Genomic DNA, 20124 nt, shown 5'->3' with positions numbered 1-20124 from the left:
AGTTTCTTAGTACAAGCTAAGTTAGGCTATTCATAGATGCCATTGTATCGAGATAGTTATTGTGATAACAACGTGTGTGGTGAAATGACGCTCGTGGTCCAAATTATTAGCTATTCATGTTTGAAAGGTAAACAGAACGAGATACTTATTATGTGAGAGAACATCAACAAGTCCAACCAACAAGATATCAAAATTGACACGATTGAATAAGGATTTTTGTTGATCATGAAGCATCTTTGTCTCGACCTCTTCTCTTATAGCTTTGAACCTCGCTCTCACGTGTGAACTCGTAGGTTTAACTTCTTTGTTCAGATCACCTATCTACTTTAGGTGTCTGGATGAGAAAGGTATAATGTAGTACTTGGATTGGTCAAATCCATTTCGGACGATTTCTATTGCTACAACATGCTTGAGCCGTGCTTCTTGTGTTGGTTTATCACTTATTTCTTTGATGATGAAGCACGATCAAAGCGATTGAATTTGCTTAATTCCTTTTCTCGCTCGAGAATCTGTGCAATCCTCGATGCTTCTACGCTCGAACTCTTCCTTTATTTTTTGTTTGCTTTCTTCTAGGCTCAAGCTGGCACTATTGCTGCATGGATTAACGAGATATTTTCCTTATATAATTTTAAACTCTACTCGTGTGTACGCGTGTTTATAGGTTTCTTATATTATTAGACCTTTAATTTTTAATTTGGATTTTTCCTCAGTTTCAATGTCAATCATAATAAAAAATTATAAAAAAAACACAGCCATTTTCTTTCTTAATTAGTGAGTTGACTTTGACCATATTAAAAAGAAAATATATATTTTAATTAATTAATTGATCTAAGTAACCAATATTTATTGGCTTTACTCGCTTAATAATTTATTGTTTTTAGTTTATTAACTTTAAAAAGTATTTAAAATTTAAATACTTCTATGTAAATAAATTTAACTTATTTTTATCAAATAAATAATTGAATTTTAATTTTGTATATATTTATATAAAAAAAAAAGATATAATTAAAATTAAAAATAAAAATTTAATTTAATTGATCAATTAATGGGATACCGTAGATATTTAAAATACGTAAATTTTTAAAATTTATATAATAATTATAAAGTAATAAATTGAAAGTCATCTGTTAAAAAAATGGGGGAAAAATGAATGTTGGAGGTAAACGAAGAAGCGTTCGATCTTGAAGGGGAGAGCGCGGATCTTCGTTCCTGAACGATTTCGATTTCGATTTCGATTTCTCTCTTTCGTCAATAACAGATGCTAACTTTCAGATTTTCTTTTTCCATTTTTTCCTCGTAATTTTAGTCATGATTCTCGTCGATCTCTGATCTCCTTTTCTCTGTACGGGAGAATAAGATTGAGATTACAAGAATTTCTCTCCCTTTCGATACTGTCTTGTAATTGCAGGTTGCGGAATGGGGACGGGTGAAGAAGCAGCTTCCCTTGCTGCTCATGATTCGGAAGTATCCATTTCAGGCAAGTATTTCCATATCTTCTAATTTTTTTTATTTTTTTGTTCGGCGAAGCATTGATTGATGTAAGAAAGTTGAAGGAAATTTGGATTCTTAATATTGTTTACATTATTGTTATTACTGTTTTATATTTTAAGAGAGATTTGAGTTTGGTGATTGTCTGAAGTTTGTTAATGAAGTGATCCTTCACGGCAATGAGGGGCCTTGATTGATTGAGTGTACTGGTTAATTTCAAACCAACGCAAAAGTGAAATGAAAGTCATTTGTGTCTTGCTTCTTCAGTTTGATTTTGTCTGGACGATTTACCGTTTTAGTTGTTGCTTTCACTTGGCATTCGTGGAATTAATGAGAACAACTATTCTGTCCTATTCAACTTAGCTTAGGGTCGTTCACATTGTATCTTATCTCTTGATGAAATTTCTATAATTTGCAGAATTATGTCGGAAGCACAAACAAGATCTTGACAATTTGACATTGGTTAATCAACCATTCAAAACATTGAAGTTTTTCACTTTGGGTGTTCTTCAATATGGTAAACACTCGATAGCTTACATTTTAGCTAAAGGTGGTTGGCTTTTGCTTTTAAACTTGATTATTGGGGCAGCTGGAATTCTGGTTTTGACAATTGAAGGGCCACATGAGAAGGTATCTCTGCCTTCTTGAATTTATGTTAGCTTCACATCACCCATTTCAGCATTATATGTGTGCATATTTGCTTCAAATATTCACTCTTTTCAACAATATGTATGTATATTTATGCAACTGCAAGTATTACATCATTTAGGATGAACTGTGATGAATTTTTCGTGATCACATTTTGAAGTATGTTTGTGATTTTCGATTTATATATTTGGTGTTTTGATATGCTCTATTGATATGGTAGCTTTCTGGATGGATATTCTATATTTTATTAAAATGTTTGTAGGTTTGCCATTATCCAGCAATATATTTTACATGGATACTATCTGTAACTTTAAGCTGTACCATCCTAAATGTGATAGTTCTAAGCAAATGATTGCACTCCTTATTACATTGTTTTATCACGGGTTTCTAAGAATGATGTTCTTTGAAAAAATGTTGTGGATTTAAATTCCTGCCTGTTTATGTAGGCTCTTGAGAGTTGTTATAATTGTACCCAAGAAAATGCTGCAAAAAATTTTATGCACCATATATATACTGAATCAATACAGTAGAAATGCCATAGTACAGAAGAGGTTGGAATTTGGAAGTATTTAGAGGAACTGTTAAGATGGTGGATAGAGAAATGATGGAAACTATCCTAGTAAATGTTGTTTGATTGAAGTGGGGATATATCTCTTCATAAATCACCTTGTTGCGCTTTTATATTCAGGAAGTGAATTTATTTCTATCCTTGAAATTGTTGACCTTTTCCCTTTAATTTGGCCATTGCCTTCCAGTTTTCAGGCAATCGTTTTATAAAATAAATCTTCTCTGCTTTTGCAGCATGTGGAGGAGATTGTAAAATACTTTGACTACGGATTGTGGTGGGTGATCCTAGGAGTTGCATCATCAATTGGACTTGGTAATTAATGTTGTTTGATTCAAGATCCGTGCTAATTATTCTTTCTTCTTTGTAAGACGCAATGTTTTTTTTTCTGATATTTAGATTGCAATTTGCTGTTATCATCAATATTGTATTTATTGTGCTAATTTGTATTGATAGGATGGGATTGAGCATCTGAATCTTATTTGATTTTACGCCCTATCATTTACTTTCAGGGTCTGGCCTGCATACTTTTGTTCTTTATCTGGGGCCTCATATTGGGTTTTTCACGATAAAGGCGGTGCAGTGTGGGCGAGTGGACTTGAAGAGTGCTGTTTATGACACAATACAATTGAAAAGAGGTCCATCATGGCTTGAGAAGGATTGCTTAGAATTTGGACCTCCAGTTTTCACATCACAAGTCCCCCTCAGTAGCATATTGCCCATGGTTCAGATAGAGGCAATTCTCTGGGGTATTGGGACTTCCTTAGGAGAGCTTCCTCCTTACTTCATCTCAAGGGCGGGTATGAGAAATAGTGTGTTTACTAGTATTCGTTAATAGTTATAAGTCAATTAAATTCTTTTGGTGATATGACAATCAGTTGAGCATTTTTTTATATTCCATCTTCTCTTATCCTTTTTTTTTTTCGGTGGGTGGAACTTGTCTATGTAAAAACAGTTTGCAATACTGAAAGAGAGAACATTTCTAATAGATTTTTCTTTCGTGATCCTAAATAGTAAATAGTCAACATTTTATAATTTATAGGTAGGAACTACTGGGCAAGGCAATGCTTTGAGGTCATAGTGTAAGTAGTTTTTGCTTAGGGTTGAATGGCTATGGATAATATTGTACTTCTTTTCGAAACCCTTCCTCGTCATAATGATGTGAAAATATGATAGAGAAAAATGTAATGGCAAACAAGAGCTGGCTCAAGTGTTTACTTCGGAACTTTGCAATTAGTGCTATGATTATGACCAACAATCTAGTCTGTAATCTGAAATTTTCCAATTGGAAAATGACTTGTTCCAGGTTGTTTATGGCTTTGCCAATTGTAACTTTTTGCATTGCTGATATTCTTTCATATCCAAGCTTCATATTTTATGTTCAAATATATTTCTTCCATTGTGCAGCACGCCTCTCTGGTGGCAGATCAGAAGCAATGGAAGAACTAGATGCCTCTTCAAGGGAAACTGATGGACTCATTTCAACATATTTAAACAGAATCAAGCGATGGTTCCTTTCACATGCTCAACATTTAAATTTCCTTACTATTCTACTGCTTGCTTCGGTTAGTTGTGACTTTATTCTCTTCAATTACTGATATTTTATTTTCCTTTTTTTCCTGCCTTCCATTGGGGGTGAGAGTATAACTTTACTGGTTCGCTAATTTCTTGTTATTTTTTCCCCTTCAAATATGTTATATTCATTACAACTTAGTGGTCATAGGGACTCAATTGTAAATCAGATACATTTTGGTGGCTACCACCTCCCTAGGGTATTAAATACAGCATCAATCATATCATTAGCACGACTGTTTCTGATCTTCACTGCTTATCTTTCAGATTCCAAATCCTCTGTTCGACTTAGCTGGCATTATGTGTGGACAATTTGGAATTCCTTTCTGGGAATTCTTTTTTGCTACGCTGGTTGGAAAAGCTATTATTAAAACTCACATTCAGGTTTGTGAAGTTTTTATATTTTGTTGTCTAATATTATTTGACTTTGTTTGCAAGGAGCTAAATCCCTTTTACATGTTCATGTTAAAGCCGTGTTTCTTTTGACAATTTGGTGCTTATGATTTCCGTGCAGACCATTTTCATCATTGCTGTTTGCAACAATCAGCTTCTTGATTGGATAGAAAACGAATTATTATGGATACTCAGCTTTGTGCCTGGATTTTCATCTATCTTGCCCGGGCTGGTTGCCAAGCTCAACGCAGTTAAATCTAAGTATCTGAAAGCACCATCTCAAGTCGCGGCTAATGCCAAGGTACTTGCTGATATTGCATTCATCTGAAAATTCTATCAATTTGTTTGCCTGAGAGCTTATCTGCCAAACCCCGTTGTTTACCACATTCATCTTATATGCCTCTTTTCTTCCTCTTTCCCTTCACCTCTCAACATCAGGCCAAGAAATGGGACTTTTCGGTTTCCTCCATCTGGAACACTATAGTATGGCTCATGATCATGAACTTCTCTATCAAGATTATGACTTCAACTGCCCAAAGGTACTTGAAGAAACAGCAAGACGAGGAGCTGGCCGCCATGACCGACAAAGTCTCTGCATCAGCATGCTCGAATTAACCCGACCCTAATGCTCTCTCTCCTTTCATCCTTATAACCAAGATTTAGCATAAGTCCCACCGGTTCGAGTAATCGAGAATCTGTCTGGAGATCCTTCTGTTAGAAAGCTGTATAGAATAGGAAGGCATTTTGGAGAAGAGCAAAGTTACAAGCTATACATGATTAGGAAGGCATTTCTTTGGGTAATTATATTAACTTACCCGCTCTTAACCATTGGAAAAATGCACCATTATTCTTTCTTAGTCTCAGACATATATGACTCATTACTTGAATTATGATGGCTTATCACTCATTATAATTTCTCTCTCTTTGGTTGAATAACCTGTGCACATTTTATGGTTGCTGTTGGATTCTCAAAACAGTTGGTCAAGAAATCTCCAATTAAGAAACTTAGTAGTAGTGCCTATGAATTGGGAATCCAGTATTTGATATTTGATAGATAAACCACTAGGTTGACATCTTTTTCACATTATATTTTAAAATTAGATTATATTTTAAAATTGAAAGACGGTTCTGCATCTTATCTGGGAATTAGAAATCACGAGCTTCGTAGTAGTACAATATTTCTCATGGTAAGTAATAGTTTTCGTGGCTTTGTTTTTTGTTTTCTCAAAAATCTTCATTCCAATGGAATTTTTGTAAAGGTGTATTCCTGTCGAGTCTCAGCAATTCTTGAACTGTAGAGAACGGTAAAATCTATTAATTTTTTTCTCAAAAACTTATTCCCATGGATTTTTCAGGTTGGTACTTTTCCTCACTAACCCATTTGTTAGAAGTGAAAATGGAGCGATCAGAAAATAAAGAGCGGATAGAAAGGTGCCTCGACTTGGTTAGACCATATCACTTGTGCTTGATCGATATTAGTTTCGGACTTAACTATGGTAAGCCCTTCATTCACTAGGCACATGGATATGATCTATATATGGTCGTAGCAATTATATATTATAGATATACCTATCTTTCTTTAATTAACAACTTAAATTTAGGATTTTTAACCATAATAATAGAATAATCTTAGTTTAAAACCTTTATTTATATAATTTAACCTACCTAATATAGTAAGATACAATATTTATTAATTTAATTAAAATGGTAAGTACAATGAAAGTTGGTACGGCAATGGGAGCCACAATTTTGTTATTAATAAATTAGTGGGACATAATACTACTAACCCTTCCAAATTCCCATAATTGCAGAAATACCCCTACGTCATAATATCACCTAACAATTATTATTAATGAATTAATAATTAGTAATTATTATGTTCTAGATAATGCCCCACCTCATCTCAACATTCCTTTTTAGATGTAATGTATTCCATTTTTTTATTCTAACATTATCGGATAATTTAAAATTGTTAATTTATGTCAATTTAAATATAGTTTAATGTTTGAAATATCGACTCTAAATTTTGGTGGGTGGTTTCGGTGGGGCTGGTGGGGTCGATGTCCATTGATTTTGACCATTGGATTGAATATTTATAATGTATTTGATAATAAAGAAAAAGGGGATATTTTCACTTTTTGTTTGTAATGTAATGAAAAATGAAATATAAAGTAATGTGAATGAAAAAGGAGTTTTGGTTTTGTTTGACAAAACGGCGTCGTTGTCTTTCATTTTGATTTTGCCACATCATTTTGTCTTATTCTCTGGCCCCACCCCCTTCAAAAACATTTGTGGGACCCTCTTTTGCACCTTTTTATTTATTTTGTTTTATTTAAGGAAATTGAATTAAATTTATTTATTTTTATTTTGTGGAGTTTGATTTGGTTGCTACACTTTTGTTGTGGTATGGTATCCCATCATTTTGGATGGTCATTCAATCTCCACCGTCCGATCTCTCTCTCTCTCTCTCTCTCTCTAATTATGGATTGGAACAAATTTTGTACTAATTAAACCTAATCTTTGTCCTAATTAATGTTGTTCTAATTAACCTAATACACTAGACATTTATTAATTTATCGTTAATAATAGATTTACATTTATTAATTTATCAATGTCAGTTAATAACAGAAATCTATTAATAAAGATGTGTATGATTGATGGACGACAAACATGCAATTTTTTTTATAAAAATACTATATTATATATAGATATGTGAATATTATAAGATATTATAAACAAATGGAAGCTACGTCGTTATCTAAAGATCTATACACTATTTATGTATAATCTATGATTTCAAATATAAAACTCTCAACTTTGTAGATGTCACAACTTGATAACGAAGATATGATCATGAACATTATTGGATATTAAAATGGAAAGTGGTTGGTAAAAGGGTATATTTGGATGTCAAAAAAGTACGAATTTCAGCTATGTAGTAGAGGACAAAATTGTCATATTTTAGGAATATTTTGAATAGATTATGTAATGGAAAACGAGCATATTTTTTATTTGCGATTTGTTAGTGTAACGTAGATGTCTTTTTGGACAATAGTCAATCAAAAAACGAAGCAAGAGCTAAGTCAACACATTTGGAGGAATCTCACCAAGATCCAGAGAACAGTTCAGATACCGTAAGATGTATTTTACAGAGTGGAGATGTACGATAGAGAATAAGTGGGATAATGTAGGTTTAAGAGATAGGGTAGAGTCTAAACTACCACACTATTACTATACCATAGGACGTCTACGAGTAGATCAGTTGAGCTACTGACTATCCAAATTTGGAGGATGCAACAAAGGAAGCTATAGGAGACAAAGGCAGGAGTGCCCGAACTTATCAGAGTACAAGACGATTCGAGATCAAGGTGCATCAAGCTCAAACTCTTTCCCCTATTGAGACATCGATCTCGATCCTCCTTTAGCAAATTATGAAACCCAACAAATCTTCAGTAACTCAACTCATTCACCTTATTCAACTAGATCCCACACCTATCAAACTTAGTACACTAGTTAGACTCTTAATCCATCCATCATAACTCAAAAACTAACTTTTGAGACGGTAATAAGTAATCAATCAGGTCGTTGTAAGTATAATAATAGATAATTAATAAGGTTGGGAGACACGTGCAAGAGTACCTCATGTCAGAAAAAGTGAATGTCCCACACCTTTGACCTTGATCGTTGTGAAAGCCCCACTTCACTCGAAGAACACAACACAAGCACATCCCAATTGATACCCCATCCACCTTCCTTTGTCCTTCCTTCAGCCTCACCCACTTAATCAGCAGAATTTGCTTAAAAACTACAACAAACAAAATCTCAGGAAATCCAAAGCTTTTGATTTCCTTTCCACACACAAACAGATTAAGATAATGTTGTTATATCTATCTCAACTCTGGCTGAGCCACGACTGAGATATTGACAACAAAACAGAGCTTACCCTTTTCTTTCCACAATCTTCTTCTTCTGTCCACTACCAAACCACACTTTTCCACTATCATCATCAAATAAAAAAGACCGAATCAACGGTCCACACGCTCTCCACATCCATATCAACTTTTGTTTCTACACAGTGTGTTATGTGATGAAGATGGAGGAGAGTTTGTAAAAGTAGGTCAGCCTCTGCTGCTTTCCAGCTCTGCCGCCTCTTCCACCCATCATCATCTTCTTATCTCTAACAAATTCAGATTAAAGACTTCAAGAAAGTGATTGAAGGGTCAGCGAAAAGTAAACCAAGGAAGGGAATTAAAGGAAGTTTTTTTCAAAAAATGTGAGGGCTACCCATTATATGTGCCAAACATATACAACTACACCCTCCTCCTCCTCCTTCACTGCACATATTATATGTTAAAGATGATGCTGTTCTAAAAGCTCTTAAAAGAGAGAAATGAACCTCAAAAAGGTAATGAAATCAGATATCTAAGAAGAAAAACCTCCATTACAGCCCACCACCCGCTTTTCCTCTTCACCATTCCATAATTGTGTAAAGCACTTTACAAATGGCTGTGTTGTGTTGCTCCTTTGTTTCATCAAGTTTCTTTTCTTTGCATTTCCTTTCCTCTCCCCATTCAGACCAACCATGTGTTCATCAGACCATTAACATCAACCTGGACAGATAATTGAACAGCCTAGACCTGAAGCATTCTCAGATGGAGGACTATTTTCCCACTTCCTCTCACAGCTTTCCCAAAATCGTGGGGTACGAAGTCCGACGAGCATTCAGATTGCTGCTGCTTAGCTATTTGAACTTGCATTTCTTCTCAGGCTGGCTCGCTGGCTGGCTATCAGATAGATGCCCGTTGTTATTTTCCTGGGCAAGAGACACCATTCGTAATTCTCTACCCACCCGCAGGTTGTTTTTGCTCTGTTGATTTCACTTGCACTGCAGCAGTATGCACGTAAGGAAAACCTGCAGGTACAAGCTGATGAGGATTACCAGAGGACTGTGTAGTAGCAAACTGAGCAGGATGGAGAATAGCTTGTGTAGGTAAGCCACCAACAGCTTTCATATTAGCTGCATTAGCTGCAGCTGCTGCTGCAGCAGCAACAGCCTTGGCAGGATCAGTAGTGGTGGTGCCTCCGATTGTAACAGGGTGGACAAGAGATAGCATTCCATTGGAGGATGTTCCTCCCGAGCCCTGGGCTTGCTGCTCTGGACGACGTCTTGAATGTGAAGGCGAAGCAGTGGCAGTGCTACTTGAATGGGGAAATTGAGCCTGCATGTAAGGGAAGAGCAGCTGAGCTTGCTGCAATGTTTGCTTCGCCAAATGTTGCTGTTGCTGTTGCTGTTGTGACTGTGGATGTTGGGATAATTTAGTTCCAGAATTTGAAGAGGCCACTTGGTTATTGCCAAGAATTGACGTAACATTTCTCCCACCAACAGGAGATGACTTCTGTGGGGGCATAGATGTAGGATTCTTCGTCTGCTGTGATGATAAAGAAGAAGATTGACCAACTTTATGGCCCATGGAACTGGAAGTAGCTGTCCGCGGGCTTCCGCCGGCACCCTTTGACATCGAAGAATTGGTTGGCGAACCGATCATTCCAGGAGATGGTGACTGATTACTGCTAGCAGGTTGCTGCCCTTGTGATTGTGTGGTAGATTTTTGGTTAGCTGCAAAAGAGATCTGAGAGTGGTTTTGCTGCGGACGGCCCTGCTGTTGGGGAAGATTTTTGATGGATGATGTATTTGATGAAGACAGAGAGGGGGTTGGAACTTGAGAAGAGGTGGTGGTTCTTACAGAATTCTTCCACTGAGGAGACTGAGCAGGACTGTTGCTGTTACTTTGGACAAGATTTTGAGAAAAAGAAGACAATGCATTAGGAAACTTGGCAGCCATGGATGTAGGAGGGTGCTCAGCATAGACATTGCCATTACTTGTCGCCGATGTTTTAGTCCTTGCCACTGCAGCTGCATATTGCTGTTGCTTTTGAAGCTGAATCATCTGTTGTTGTTGTTGCTGCTGCTGCTGACTTCGCTGCAGTGGATGCTGAGAACCACACATATTTACAGTGCCCATTGCAGATGGCATAACGGAACCTGAAGTTCTAAGAGTTCTTGCAGAGCTGTCAACAACAGCAGCCCCAGCCGGAATTGTGGACTCGGCTAAATCAGGTCTAGAGAAGGCAATGGACTGTCCAACAGTTGGAGAAGTCTTCACAGACATGTTCTTCCTCTCATCCTCTGCAGCAGATGTATGCACGGTTTTTCCTTCTTCGGCTACACGATAAATCTTTTTCTGCTGAGCAGCCTGTGCAGCTGCAGCTGCAGCCATAATGTGTTGATACCCTTGCCTGGTGATCTCAGGAATACTTTGAAATATAGGATGATTTGGTGATATGGATGAAAGGTCGAGGCCGGGAGCAGATGGTGCCCCATTGGGAGGAGCAAAGGACAAAGCAATAGTTTGAGATGGTTCCAGACCTTTAGAACCCTGCGGCTGTTGTTGTGGCTGCTGTTTCTTGTCATTTGGTGCCCCACCACCTGCAGCCGCCATTGAAGCAGGAGTCATCAAAGCAAAATTAGGAGTATGCATTGGCATTGGAAAATTTGGACCATAGACACTCAGATTGGCAAGATTCATTCGACTATCAGCAGTCGACGGGCTATCTTCACCACCAATCTCAGACTCGAGTGGCCTAGTTTGATGAGAGGCATGATTCTGCTGCTGTGAATGAGATGGCTGATTTCTTGAGGCAGGAAAGCCTTGAAAGTTCCCACTGACAGTGCTCCCATGTGGCCTCTGCTGCTGATTCGATAGGTTCTTTTGAGACGACGAGGAACCATTGGCGGCAGCAGCAGCAGCAGCATTAGCATTCTGAAGGCCCTGTTGATGAGGGTGAGACTGAGGAGGTGGTTGCTGCTGCTGAAGCTGCGAAGGATGAAGCATTTGGGAAGAATAAAACGACCCATTGAAGAAGGGCATAGAATGAGTGTGGGTTCCTCTATATGGCGGCGGTGCACCGACGTGCGCTGGAATTGGGTATGTATATCCATTGTTCTGCAAAATGGCTAAATATTGTGGTTCATTGCCAGGCACGCCCGAATAGTTGAAACTCATTGCAGGTGCGGCAATGGCTGCCACAGCTGAGGTACTAACAGAGGAAGAATTTGAAACCACACTGCCATTGGCATTCCCACTAGGAGGAGGAGACTTGACAGAAACAGGCCGGACAGAAGTGGCTACAGCTGCCTGCTGCTGCTGACTCAAAGGCAGAATAAAAGCAGGGCCATGCTGAAATCCAACACACAACGCCAAATTCAGCATATAAAACAGAAAATCTCATCTCATACCATACAGCCAACAGAAATAATTGTGTAGAAAAAGTAGTACCAGGATATTACTAGGCGCTCCCGGTGGTAGAGCTTGTTGAAGCAAAATTTGCCTTCTCTGAGCACCATCACCAACATTAACAGCCTGAGAGCCCCTATCCTTCCCAGCATGACCCGAAAACATTCCGAGACTCTGGCCCTTATCCAGCATTGCATTTTTCCCGTTTTTCGGTAGATTTCCTTGCACATCTGCAGAGGGCACAATGCTGAGATTACCATGCTTGGGCCCAAACAAGGAAGCCGAACCTGCTGCTGCCGGCCAGAATGGATTCATCCTCGCAATTTGCTGATGATACAATATATTCCGAGCAATGTAGAAATGCGTCGCACACCTCTTCAGCCGGGGTTGATGGAAAAGCAAATTTGGCGGCTGTTAAAAGCCAAACAAGGAGAGATTTAGGAATTGAATAGACCCACAACAAAACAATGGTAGAAAAAGTATAAAGAAGAACGTTTAGACTAACGCAGAAACGTCTACCTGCATGGCTGCTGTAGGCAACGCGCTACCATCCACCGACACAACTCCGGGCAGAGGAGCCACATATCTGCTAAAACAAGACAGTGTCATTCCAATGGAGTAGAACAAAAAGAAAACACCAATATATACTATTAAAAAGTTCTGTAAGGATCCAAATAACCCAGATTGTGCGACCGTACCCCATAGGAGGCAACCCACTTGGCCAGCCAGGTAGAGACATGGGCAAAGGAAGGGAGCTCGCTTGAGCTGAACATAACGTAAAAAACAACATTGAATCAGCAACCACTTTTGAACCAAACCAGATAAGGAGAGTGAGGAAAGGATGGAGGTGCTGGGATTCGAAAAGTGGAACTTACAAGCACCAGATCCAGCCTTCTCGGACCCCAGTTGCGGCGGCGGATGTTTCAGAACATACTGGGGGAACTTGTTGGCGTCCACAACATTTGCAGTGGTACAATCTCTGCCAGTTGTTTTCTCTAAATCAAGTTGAAGGTCAACCTTTCCATCTTTGCAAACAATGGGCTTCTTTGAATCATCACCTTCCTCAGCTGCAATTGCTTTGGACTCCACGTTCACAACTTCTTTAGTCCCAAGTCTGGTTGTTCCTTTGTCTTCTTCCTTTATCAGAGGTTTCATTTCCTACATAAATGCAAGCAAGCCAAACAAGATTATATAAACAATTAATTCCAACATGGGCCATAGCTATCAAGCAAGTGGGCAGGAGAAAGTGAGGGTGGCCCGCTTACCGTGTCCACATCTATGACCATTGGTTTAGCATCTACGGCCACAAAATCAATCTCTCCATCCCTTTCTGGTGAAGCTCGTAGTGGAGGAGCCTGTAGAACACAAGAAAGAAGAAAAACTCTAATTTCCATATAAAAATACAAAAACTTGACTGGGGATTTTTTCTTAATGATGTAGAAGAAGAAGAAGAAGAAGAAGATTATCTTCACCATCAGATCTATCTTGTATTTATCATCCCGCTGGTTATCTACGTCGAAGGTGGACGATTTGGTCGCTGTCATATCCTCTCGCTTGTCTTCCAATCTATGGCCGTTTGATTCCTTCAGGGGCGATTGGGGTTCTTCCTTATTTGTACCCAAAACTTTGCCTTCTGATTCTTCAGTCAATGGCTTGGAATTGGACATGACACTGGCTGTATTCACCTTCAGGGCTTCTGGATGGGACTCAGAAGTTGCTGGTAAGGCCTGGGAATTTCCAGATTCGTTTGAAACAACTCCATTTTCACCAGCAGATCCAGAAACTTTATCCACATTTGTTGAAGGGATATCGGTGTTGGTCGGTTGATCGGCTGCTTCAGGCTTGGCTGTCGACGAAACGGGGCTATTCCGAAGATTGAAAGCCACCATGTTCTCGTCATCGTACTTCACAGGACGCGGTCGCTTCCTCTTGGGTGCTGCAAATTTCACATCGGATAATTATGAAATATTGATTTCAGACACTTTCACAGAGAAATAACCATAGAAAACAAAAGAAAAAAAACTCACCAGTGGCTGATATCGGAGTGACAGAGGAGCTGGAATTCTGAGGCAAAACAGAAGAGGGGTTAGAAATGGGCGATGAAACTCTGGATTTGGCATCCATGGCGGATTTGGGATCGAACTTCACGGAATCGGCTTCTTGTTTTGGAGGGGCTTGCGGCTGTCTCATCATGCCGTACAAGACTTCAGCAATCTCGATCTCGATCTCGTCTTGAGCCATGGAAGACGGCTTTGAGGAGGATTTGGGCGGCCGGAGTTTAGGCCCGGCTTGCTTCTACAACAGCAGACGGCTTATCAGATACCCCTTATTTCCCCAAAAAAGAATCAGAAAAGATTATAAACGGAGTAGAAGTAAGACCAAAGACCGACCAGCTTCTTCCTCACCGAAGCATTGGAAGAAGACGGCGAGGCAGGCGGCTGAAGAAGCGTCGCCATTGCTGTAAGACTTGGTGGCCTCACTGGCGATGTCGAAGCCTGCCGGTGAATGGCCTCTGTAACCATTCCGCCGCCTGCCGCTGCTGGCCAACATTCATGAGACCGCTTCGTGGAGGCTGAAACAAACAAACAAACACAAAACCAGAAAGAAACCGTCAGAATCTCCTTGACCTAGGGCAGAGAAATTCATCCACCCGATTATATACCTGAACGGGCTTTTCTCGGTACCGACACACCAATCATCTCATCCGCGGGTTTCCACGGCGGTGCTGCTCTAAAACTCTTCGCCGGTGGATAACTTTTCCGATGGTTCAAATTTGTCGCCGGATTCGGAGGAAGCATTCTGACGGAAGCTCCACCAGCACCACCGCCATCGTCGTCTTCATCGTCCTCTTCGTCATTTACACTCTCCTCAGAACTATCTTCCCCTCCATCTTCCCTATTGTTACCGCCATGAATCAATCTATCAGCTCTCCTCCTCTTGCTCCTGCTAAGCCGATCTCTATCCCTGTCTCGATCTCGATCTTTCTTCCCGCTTCCTCGATCTCTCAATCTCACCGTATCCTGCAACTCGAGCGGTCCATCATCCTCTACACAAAAACAAACACAAATCAAAATCAAGAAAAAAAAAAGGATGGCGGTTATAACTCATCATCATCGGAAATAGTTAGATCTGAGAAAATTAAGACCTGGAGAGTCACGAAGACTACTACTCCTGTATCTCCGTCTAGATAGGCCGTTGGATGCCGCCATGTTCGTCGTCGTCCTTCTAGCTTCTCTATTCCTATCCATATCTAATTCCTTCTCCCTTCCACCGAATCAACTATACCAAAAAACTAATCTCATCTCTCACCACAAGAACAAAAAGAACCCCGACGGAAAAAATCGCCGGCGAACAAAAGAAAACTCCAGAAATTACAGATTCGTTTCCTACCTCCCTCCCCTCCCCTCCCCTCCCCCGGCTAAAAAACCGGTAGAGAAATGAAAGAAGAAGAACAAAGAATAAAGAGATTCCTCCACTAAAGAAGCCTATCTATCTGCAGCAGAAGAAGAAGAACAAGAAGAAGAAGAACAAGAAGAAGAAGAGGATGATGAAGAAAAATGGTAGCTTTTCGAGTCCTCTCCCCTCCTCTGACTCTGCTTCTCTCTCTCTCTCTCTCTCTAACTCTGTGTAATGCATAATCCTTTCCCCTGGGTCTATTTCACTAAAGCAAAACTTCTCTGGACGGCTAAGATTAAGCCTCCCAAAACATCCACACCGTCCCTTCTCAACAGATTCAGCGGCCAGGATTTTACCAAAAGCCAACATGGCAAAATCCTAGGCGTTGAGTATAATGGGCAGCGGTGGGACCCATACTTTATCATAAAATAGCCACGTGTCACACTCTTTTCTTCCTTTCCAAGCTTTCATATTTACTCTCTCTACCGCTTTTCTAATTTTCTTCCTTTTTTATTAATTTCAGTGTGTAATAAATCAAATAAATAAATAAATAATAAAAAATTTAATGCCTTTTTTTTTAAATTCGTTCCCCCTGAACTCAGATATATTGATGAGAGAGAGAGAGAGAGAGATGACTGGCTAGTTTTAGGGGTCCTTGAATTTTTCCACAAGGTGTGATTACTGATGACTGGCTATACCCGGTAGCGAAGACGTTGGTAAAAGCAACACCACGATCGCAACGAATCTAGGTGGCCGCATAAAATATCGTTCCAACCGGTCAACTTTCATTATTCGGTTTCCACGTTTTCATTCCCTTTTTTTTTTTTTTTTTTTTTTAATATATATATATGACGGATGAGATTAAATTGTCGATATTTCGAAAAATTGATTAGTGGGGGCCACGTGAGAACCACAAAGAATCAACCGTCACGATCTCTTTTATCTCCCTAATCATCCACTGCCGTTGGATTACTATCTGACGTAGCCACCTTCTCCCATTTTATTAAAAAACAATTAAATTTAATTAAAATTGACGCCGAGCTGGCATCGAACCAAACAGGTCGGGTCCCTCCCATGTCGATCAGCGCGCCGTGTTTTCACCGTCGGATTGTTCCCATCGCACGGCCGTCGTTCCGAAACTCGAGTCACGGTCGCGGAATTTCCGAGAACCCATGGGCCCCACTTGGATGCTCTTATTATATTAATAATTTTCCTTCCCTCTCTTAGCCTATTGTCACGTTCGCCTTACGTGGCATCATATGATGACGTGCCCTCGGTCCCACCTTTTAAATTATTTTATTTCTTTTTTTCTCTCTCATCTCTCGGTCAAATTCCAGTATTCGCCGTAATAATTAAGAATATATTTAAACCCTAAACCCAAAAAAAGACCAACCAAAACCAAATTTTTAAAAAAAGAATCGACACGTGTCATTTTATGATTGGGTATATTCTATCCGCTTGCTACATAAGCACCCACCTCGGATCTTCATCCATTTCCCGTGCTCACATGCGGGTAAATAACTAATATCTAATACATTATCATAGCCACGATAACTACACACGTCTGTCACGCAAACCCACTCGCACAGCCCTCTATCATTTCGCAACGTGGAATGACACTAAACATCCATGCCCATCTGTGAGATTTTTATATATCAACATACGCGAATTTTAGCATTGCTCAATAAAAATAAATAAAATATGTGTGAGGGGAGAGCAGCCACGTAGGAAACATTAGACCCCACTGGAAAAGGCTCAGATGGGCCCCACCATTATTTTATTTTATTTTTTAATCTCCAATTTGTCTTTTAGCACCTACGTGGCAGTCTTTGTAACCGTATGCGTAACCCTAGTCGTCACCACCTTACTCTAATAAGCCTTCACTAATTGGCATCCATGTTTTTAGCCTTTTTAAAGCCAAAAATAAATAAATAAATAAATAAATAAAGAGACAGACTCTGACAATTTATTATTTTATTTCCTTTTTTCTTTTTAATAATATAATCTAATAAATTATTATAATAATCACACGCTCCATTTAATATTTAATTGTGGGAATATGCTTTTTTTTTTCCTCATTTAATTGATTAATATTCAAAACTTTGATTAACAAATAGGTCAGATTATAGTTTATGGAAATAAAAATTTTAATAAATAAAATATATTCATTGGATCATTCAATAAAAATAATTATTTCTATGTATTTAAAAAATTAACAAAATATATTATTTGTAAATATATATGGACAATAGATTCTTTTAAGTAAATTCTAGGGTAGAAATTAACTTTCATTTAATTTTTAAATAATTAATATTGATACAACATACTATTTTTAGAATAATTTATTAACGTCTCATAAATTTCTATTGTAATAAAAGAATTTGCAAAATTAGATTATAAAAATGAGAAGTAAAATAATTATTAATTAACAAATAAAATAAGATATTTGGATTTATTTAATATTAATCATATAATATTATAAAAACTGGATCTTGTACATCTATCATGTTACGTCATTGTAGGGAAGAAAACAATTCAAACTATTATTAATATTAAATATAATGTATCGATATAACCAAATAATAATAATAATAATAATAATAAGCATCAAGCATATGCCTTATGAATTAAATAATTTTAAAATATAAAATATAAAATTATATTGTATTATTAACATTTTTTGACATTTTCAATTAAAAAAGCAAAATTAATTCATTATTATTATTATATGATAGTCTGCACTATCCTAACTTTAATTTAATAATATCTTATAATACATAAAAGTTAATCAAATTTATTAACAGAATAAAAGGTAAATATTTTTCAAAATAAAAAATAAATAAATGTTTTTTTAATTTAGATCAATAAAATAAATATATAATACTTTAAAAATATCTAATTTGTTTTGTAATTCCAATACAATTATTTGGATTAATAATTTAGGCATTATAATAGTTTTGGAATATTTTGGAAAAATTATATATTTTTGAAACCTAACTTTGTCATTATTAATGAATTTTTAATTAAAAACAAATTTAGCGAATTCGTTTATTAATATAAAAATTAAAAAATTGCATGGTGGCACTCGACAAGCCCCATTCACGATCTCAATCAAAACAAAATAAAATAGAAAATTTTAAAAATATTTATTTATTTATTTATTTATTTATTTATAAAATAAATCTTTATGATTAATCCTCGCGCGCGTGTGATGTGCCACGTCGGTATGACCCACGTGCGACTAAAGGAGGGAAAGAAGGGTAGTTGGGTGTTATCTACTGAAGACTTTTTTTAATAAAGGGTCTCCTCTAATTGTGGCGACACGTGTCGGTTACCCAGTGGACGGTCTTTTCATTACAACAACACCTGGTGGTGCGTTTTTTAACTTTGAGATTAGGTTTGAGATTAGGTCCAATAGTTTTCTAACTTACTAAATTAATAATTAAAATCTCATAAAATTTTAATTATTTTTAATCTTTATAATAATTTTAAAAGTAAGATCGGTTATAACTAAAAAAAAATAGCAACCCGTAAATCAATCCAAATTTTAATTTTTAAAAAATTCAATCAAATCTATAATAGTCTAAGCTACGGCCAATATTGTCCTCTCACAATCCAATCTACAATAACCGACGTGAGATCTCACAATTCACCCCTTGAGGGCTCAACATCTTCGTAGACACATCGCTCGATGTCTGACTCTATATCATTCATAACAGCCCACAACCTTTTTATAACTTAGATTCGACAATTTGGGTTGGTCGAGTTATCAGGTCATATAAACACCTTAGATGTCGTATTATTATTTTTTAAAATAAATGTTAAATTACTAATGTTTGTATATTTGTCGTATTATTATTTTTATGATGTGATAAAATTTCAAAAACTCTCCTACTAAATATTTTTTATGAATTAATTTCGAGAATTTTAACGAATCATAAAAATTAATTTTAATGCTTAAAGTCATATTTATAAATTATAAATTTGATGAAAATTATATAACATTTGTTTTTAAATGGATTAATTGCATATGATTTTAAGTTGGATTTGGCAACCATCCTATTATGGGTAACACACAGTTGTCAATAAATTTATTTCAACTTTTGACTAATTAATCAATTTAGATAACAAAACAAAATAAATAAATAAAAAGTCAAACTATATTTAATAAATAATGGGTATAGTTTTATATTAAAAATATATAAAATTAGTTCACCGATTCAGAAGGAATGTTTCGTTCTCTTCTCCAACCAAAGTCAAATCTCACAAAATCGACGTGTAGCCAAGTAATGTTCGAACGAAGACGGTTAGAGTGAGTGAGAGGGGCAAGATGGGAATTTCACCATTGAAACCTCTGCCAAGACTATCTTATCTCCATCAATCTGGGCTTAGGGCAAGATTGTGAGAGCCATATGGGCCCTAAACCAGTCTCAATCCTGTTTTTGATGGCCCACAACTCTTTGTAACAAGGCCGACATGTCGGTTCACTACATTATAAGCGCTCGTGAGTTGAGCTCTTTCCTTCACGTTTAGGGATGGAGATGAGGAGGAGACGGAAGTTACGAGACGAAGAAAACGATTCGAATCCGCCATTGAAGAGGGAGAAGAAACTTCACGAGCGCTTACATTGATTTTCTATACTAGTTTAGACATTATCTACTTTCGTTGTTAGCCATTCTGATCTGATTTATTATATTTCTTTTACCGTGAAACTTTGGTTACACTTTCTGTAATATTAAATTACGCGCACATTCTTATTAATAAAGT

At 37.4% G+C, this 20124-nt stretch overlaps 2 protein-coding genes across 3 annotated transcripts; one reads left to right on the top strand and one right to left on the bottom strand.

The window, feature by feature from the left end:
* The first annotated feature begins 1128 nt into the window (after positions 1-1128).
* On the top strand, positions 1129-5587 carry LOC111436919 (vacuole membrane protein KMS1-like). The gene is made up of 8 exons (XM_023074711.1): positions 1129-1477; positions 1907-2118; positions 2938-3016; positions 3214-3501; positions 4109-4266; positions 4541-4657; positions 4788-4967; positions 5105-5587. The coding sequence occupies exons 1-8, from the start codon at positions 1417-1419 to the stop codon at positions 5279-5281; spliced, it is 1272 nt and encodes a 423-aa protein (XP_022930479.1). The 5' UTR covers positions 1129-1416; the 3' UTR covers positions 5282-5587.
* Positions 5588-8515: 2928 nt separating this feature from the next.
* On the bottom strand, positions 8516-15548 carry LOC111436747 (protein TIME FOR COFFEE-like). 2 transcript variants are annotated; one of them, XM_023074459.1, is made up of 11 exons: positions 15107-15548; positions 14624-15007; positions 14352-14533; positions 13989-14256; positions 13434-13897; positions 13227-13316; positions 12837-13119; positions 12660-12726; positions 12481-12547; positions 12004-12372; positions 8516-11904 (listed from the first exon to the last, which is right to left on the bottom strand). In XM_023074459.1, the coding sequence occupies exons 1-11, from the start codon at positions 15207-15209 to the stop codon at positions 9508-9510; spliced, it is 4674 nt and encodes a 1557-aa protein (XP_022930227.1). In that variant the 5' UTR covers positions 15210-15548; the 3' UTR covers positions 8516-9507. The 2 variants fall into 2 exon arrangements, with proteins under 2 accessions (XP_022930227.1, XP_022930230.1); XM_023074462.1 differs by having other exon boundaries at positions 14367-14533.
* Between the last annotated feature and the right edge of the window lie 4576 nt (positions 15549-20124).

The sequence above is a fragment of the Cucurbita moschata genome, unplaced genomic scaffold (genome assembly GCF_002738365.1).
Source record: "Cucurbita moschata cultivar Rifu unplaced genomic scaffold, Cmos_1.0 Cmo_Scf00060, whole genome shotgun sequence".
NCBI classification, from domain to species: Eukaryota; Viridiplantae; Streptophyta; class Magnoliopsida; order Cucurbitales; family Cucurbitaceae; genus Cucurbita; species Cucurbita moschata.
This window is presented reverse-complemented; position numbering and strand designations above follow the sequence as displayed.

What these genes read in the sequence shown, in the direction of transcription:
- LOC111436919 (XM_023074711.1), top strand. Translation starts at nt 1,417, where the DNA reads ATGGGGACGGGTGAAGAAGCAGCTTCCCTTGCTGCTCATGATTCGGAA. An exon ending in TTATTAAAACTCACATTCAG is followed by an intron (nt 4,658 to 4,787) that starts GTTTGTGAAGTT and finishes ATTTCCGTGCAG; the next exon opens with ACCATTTTCATCATTGCTGT. An exon ending in AAGTCGCGGCTAATGCCAAG is followed by an intron (nt 4,968 to 5,104) that starts GTACTTGCTGAT and finishes TCTCAACATCAG; the next exon opens with GCCAAGAAATGGGACTTTTC.
- LOC111436747 (XM_023074459.1), bottom strand. Translation starts at nt 15,209, where the DNA reads ATGGATAGGAATAGAGAAGCTAGAAGGACGACGACGAACATGGCGGCA. An exon ending in TAGTCTTCGTGACTCTCCAG is followed by an intron (nt 15,008 to 15,106) that starts GTCTTAATTTTC and finishes GTTTTTGTGTAG; the next exon opens with AGGATGATGGACCGCTCGAG. An exon ending in AGTGGGTTGCCTCCTATGGG is followed by an intron (nt 12,548 to 12,659) that starts GTACGGTCGCAC and finishes TTGTTTTAGCAG; the next exon opens with ATATGTGGCTCCTCTGCCCG.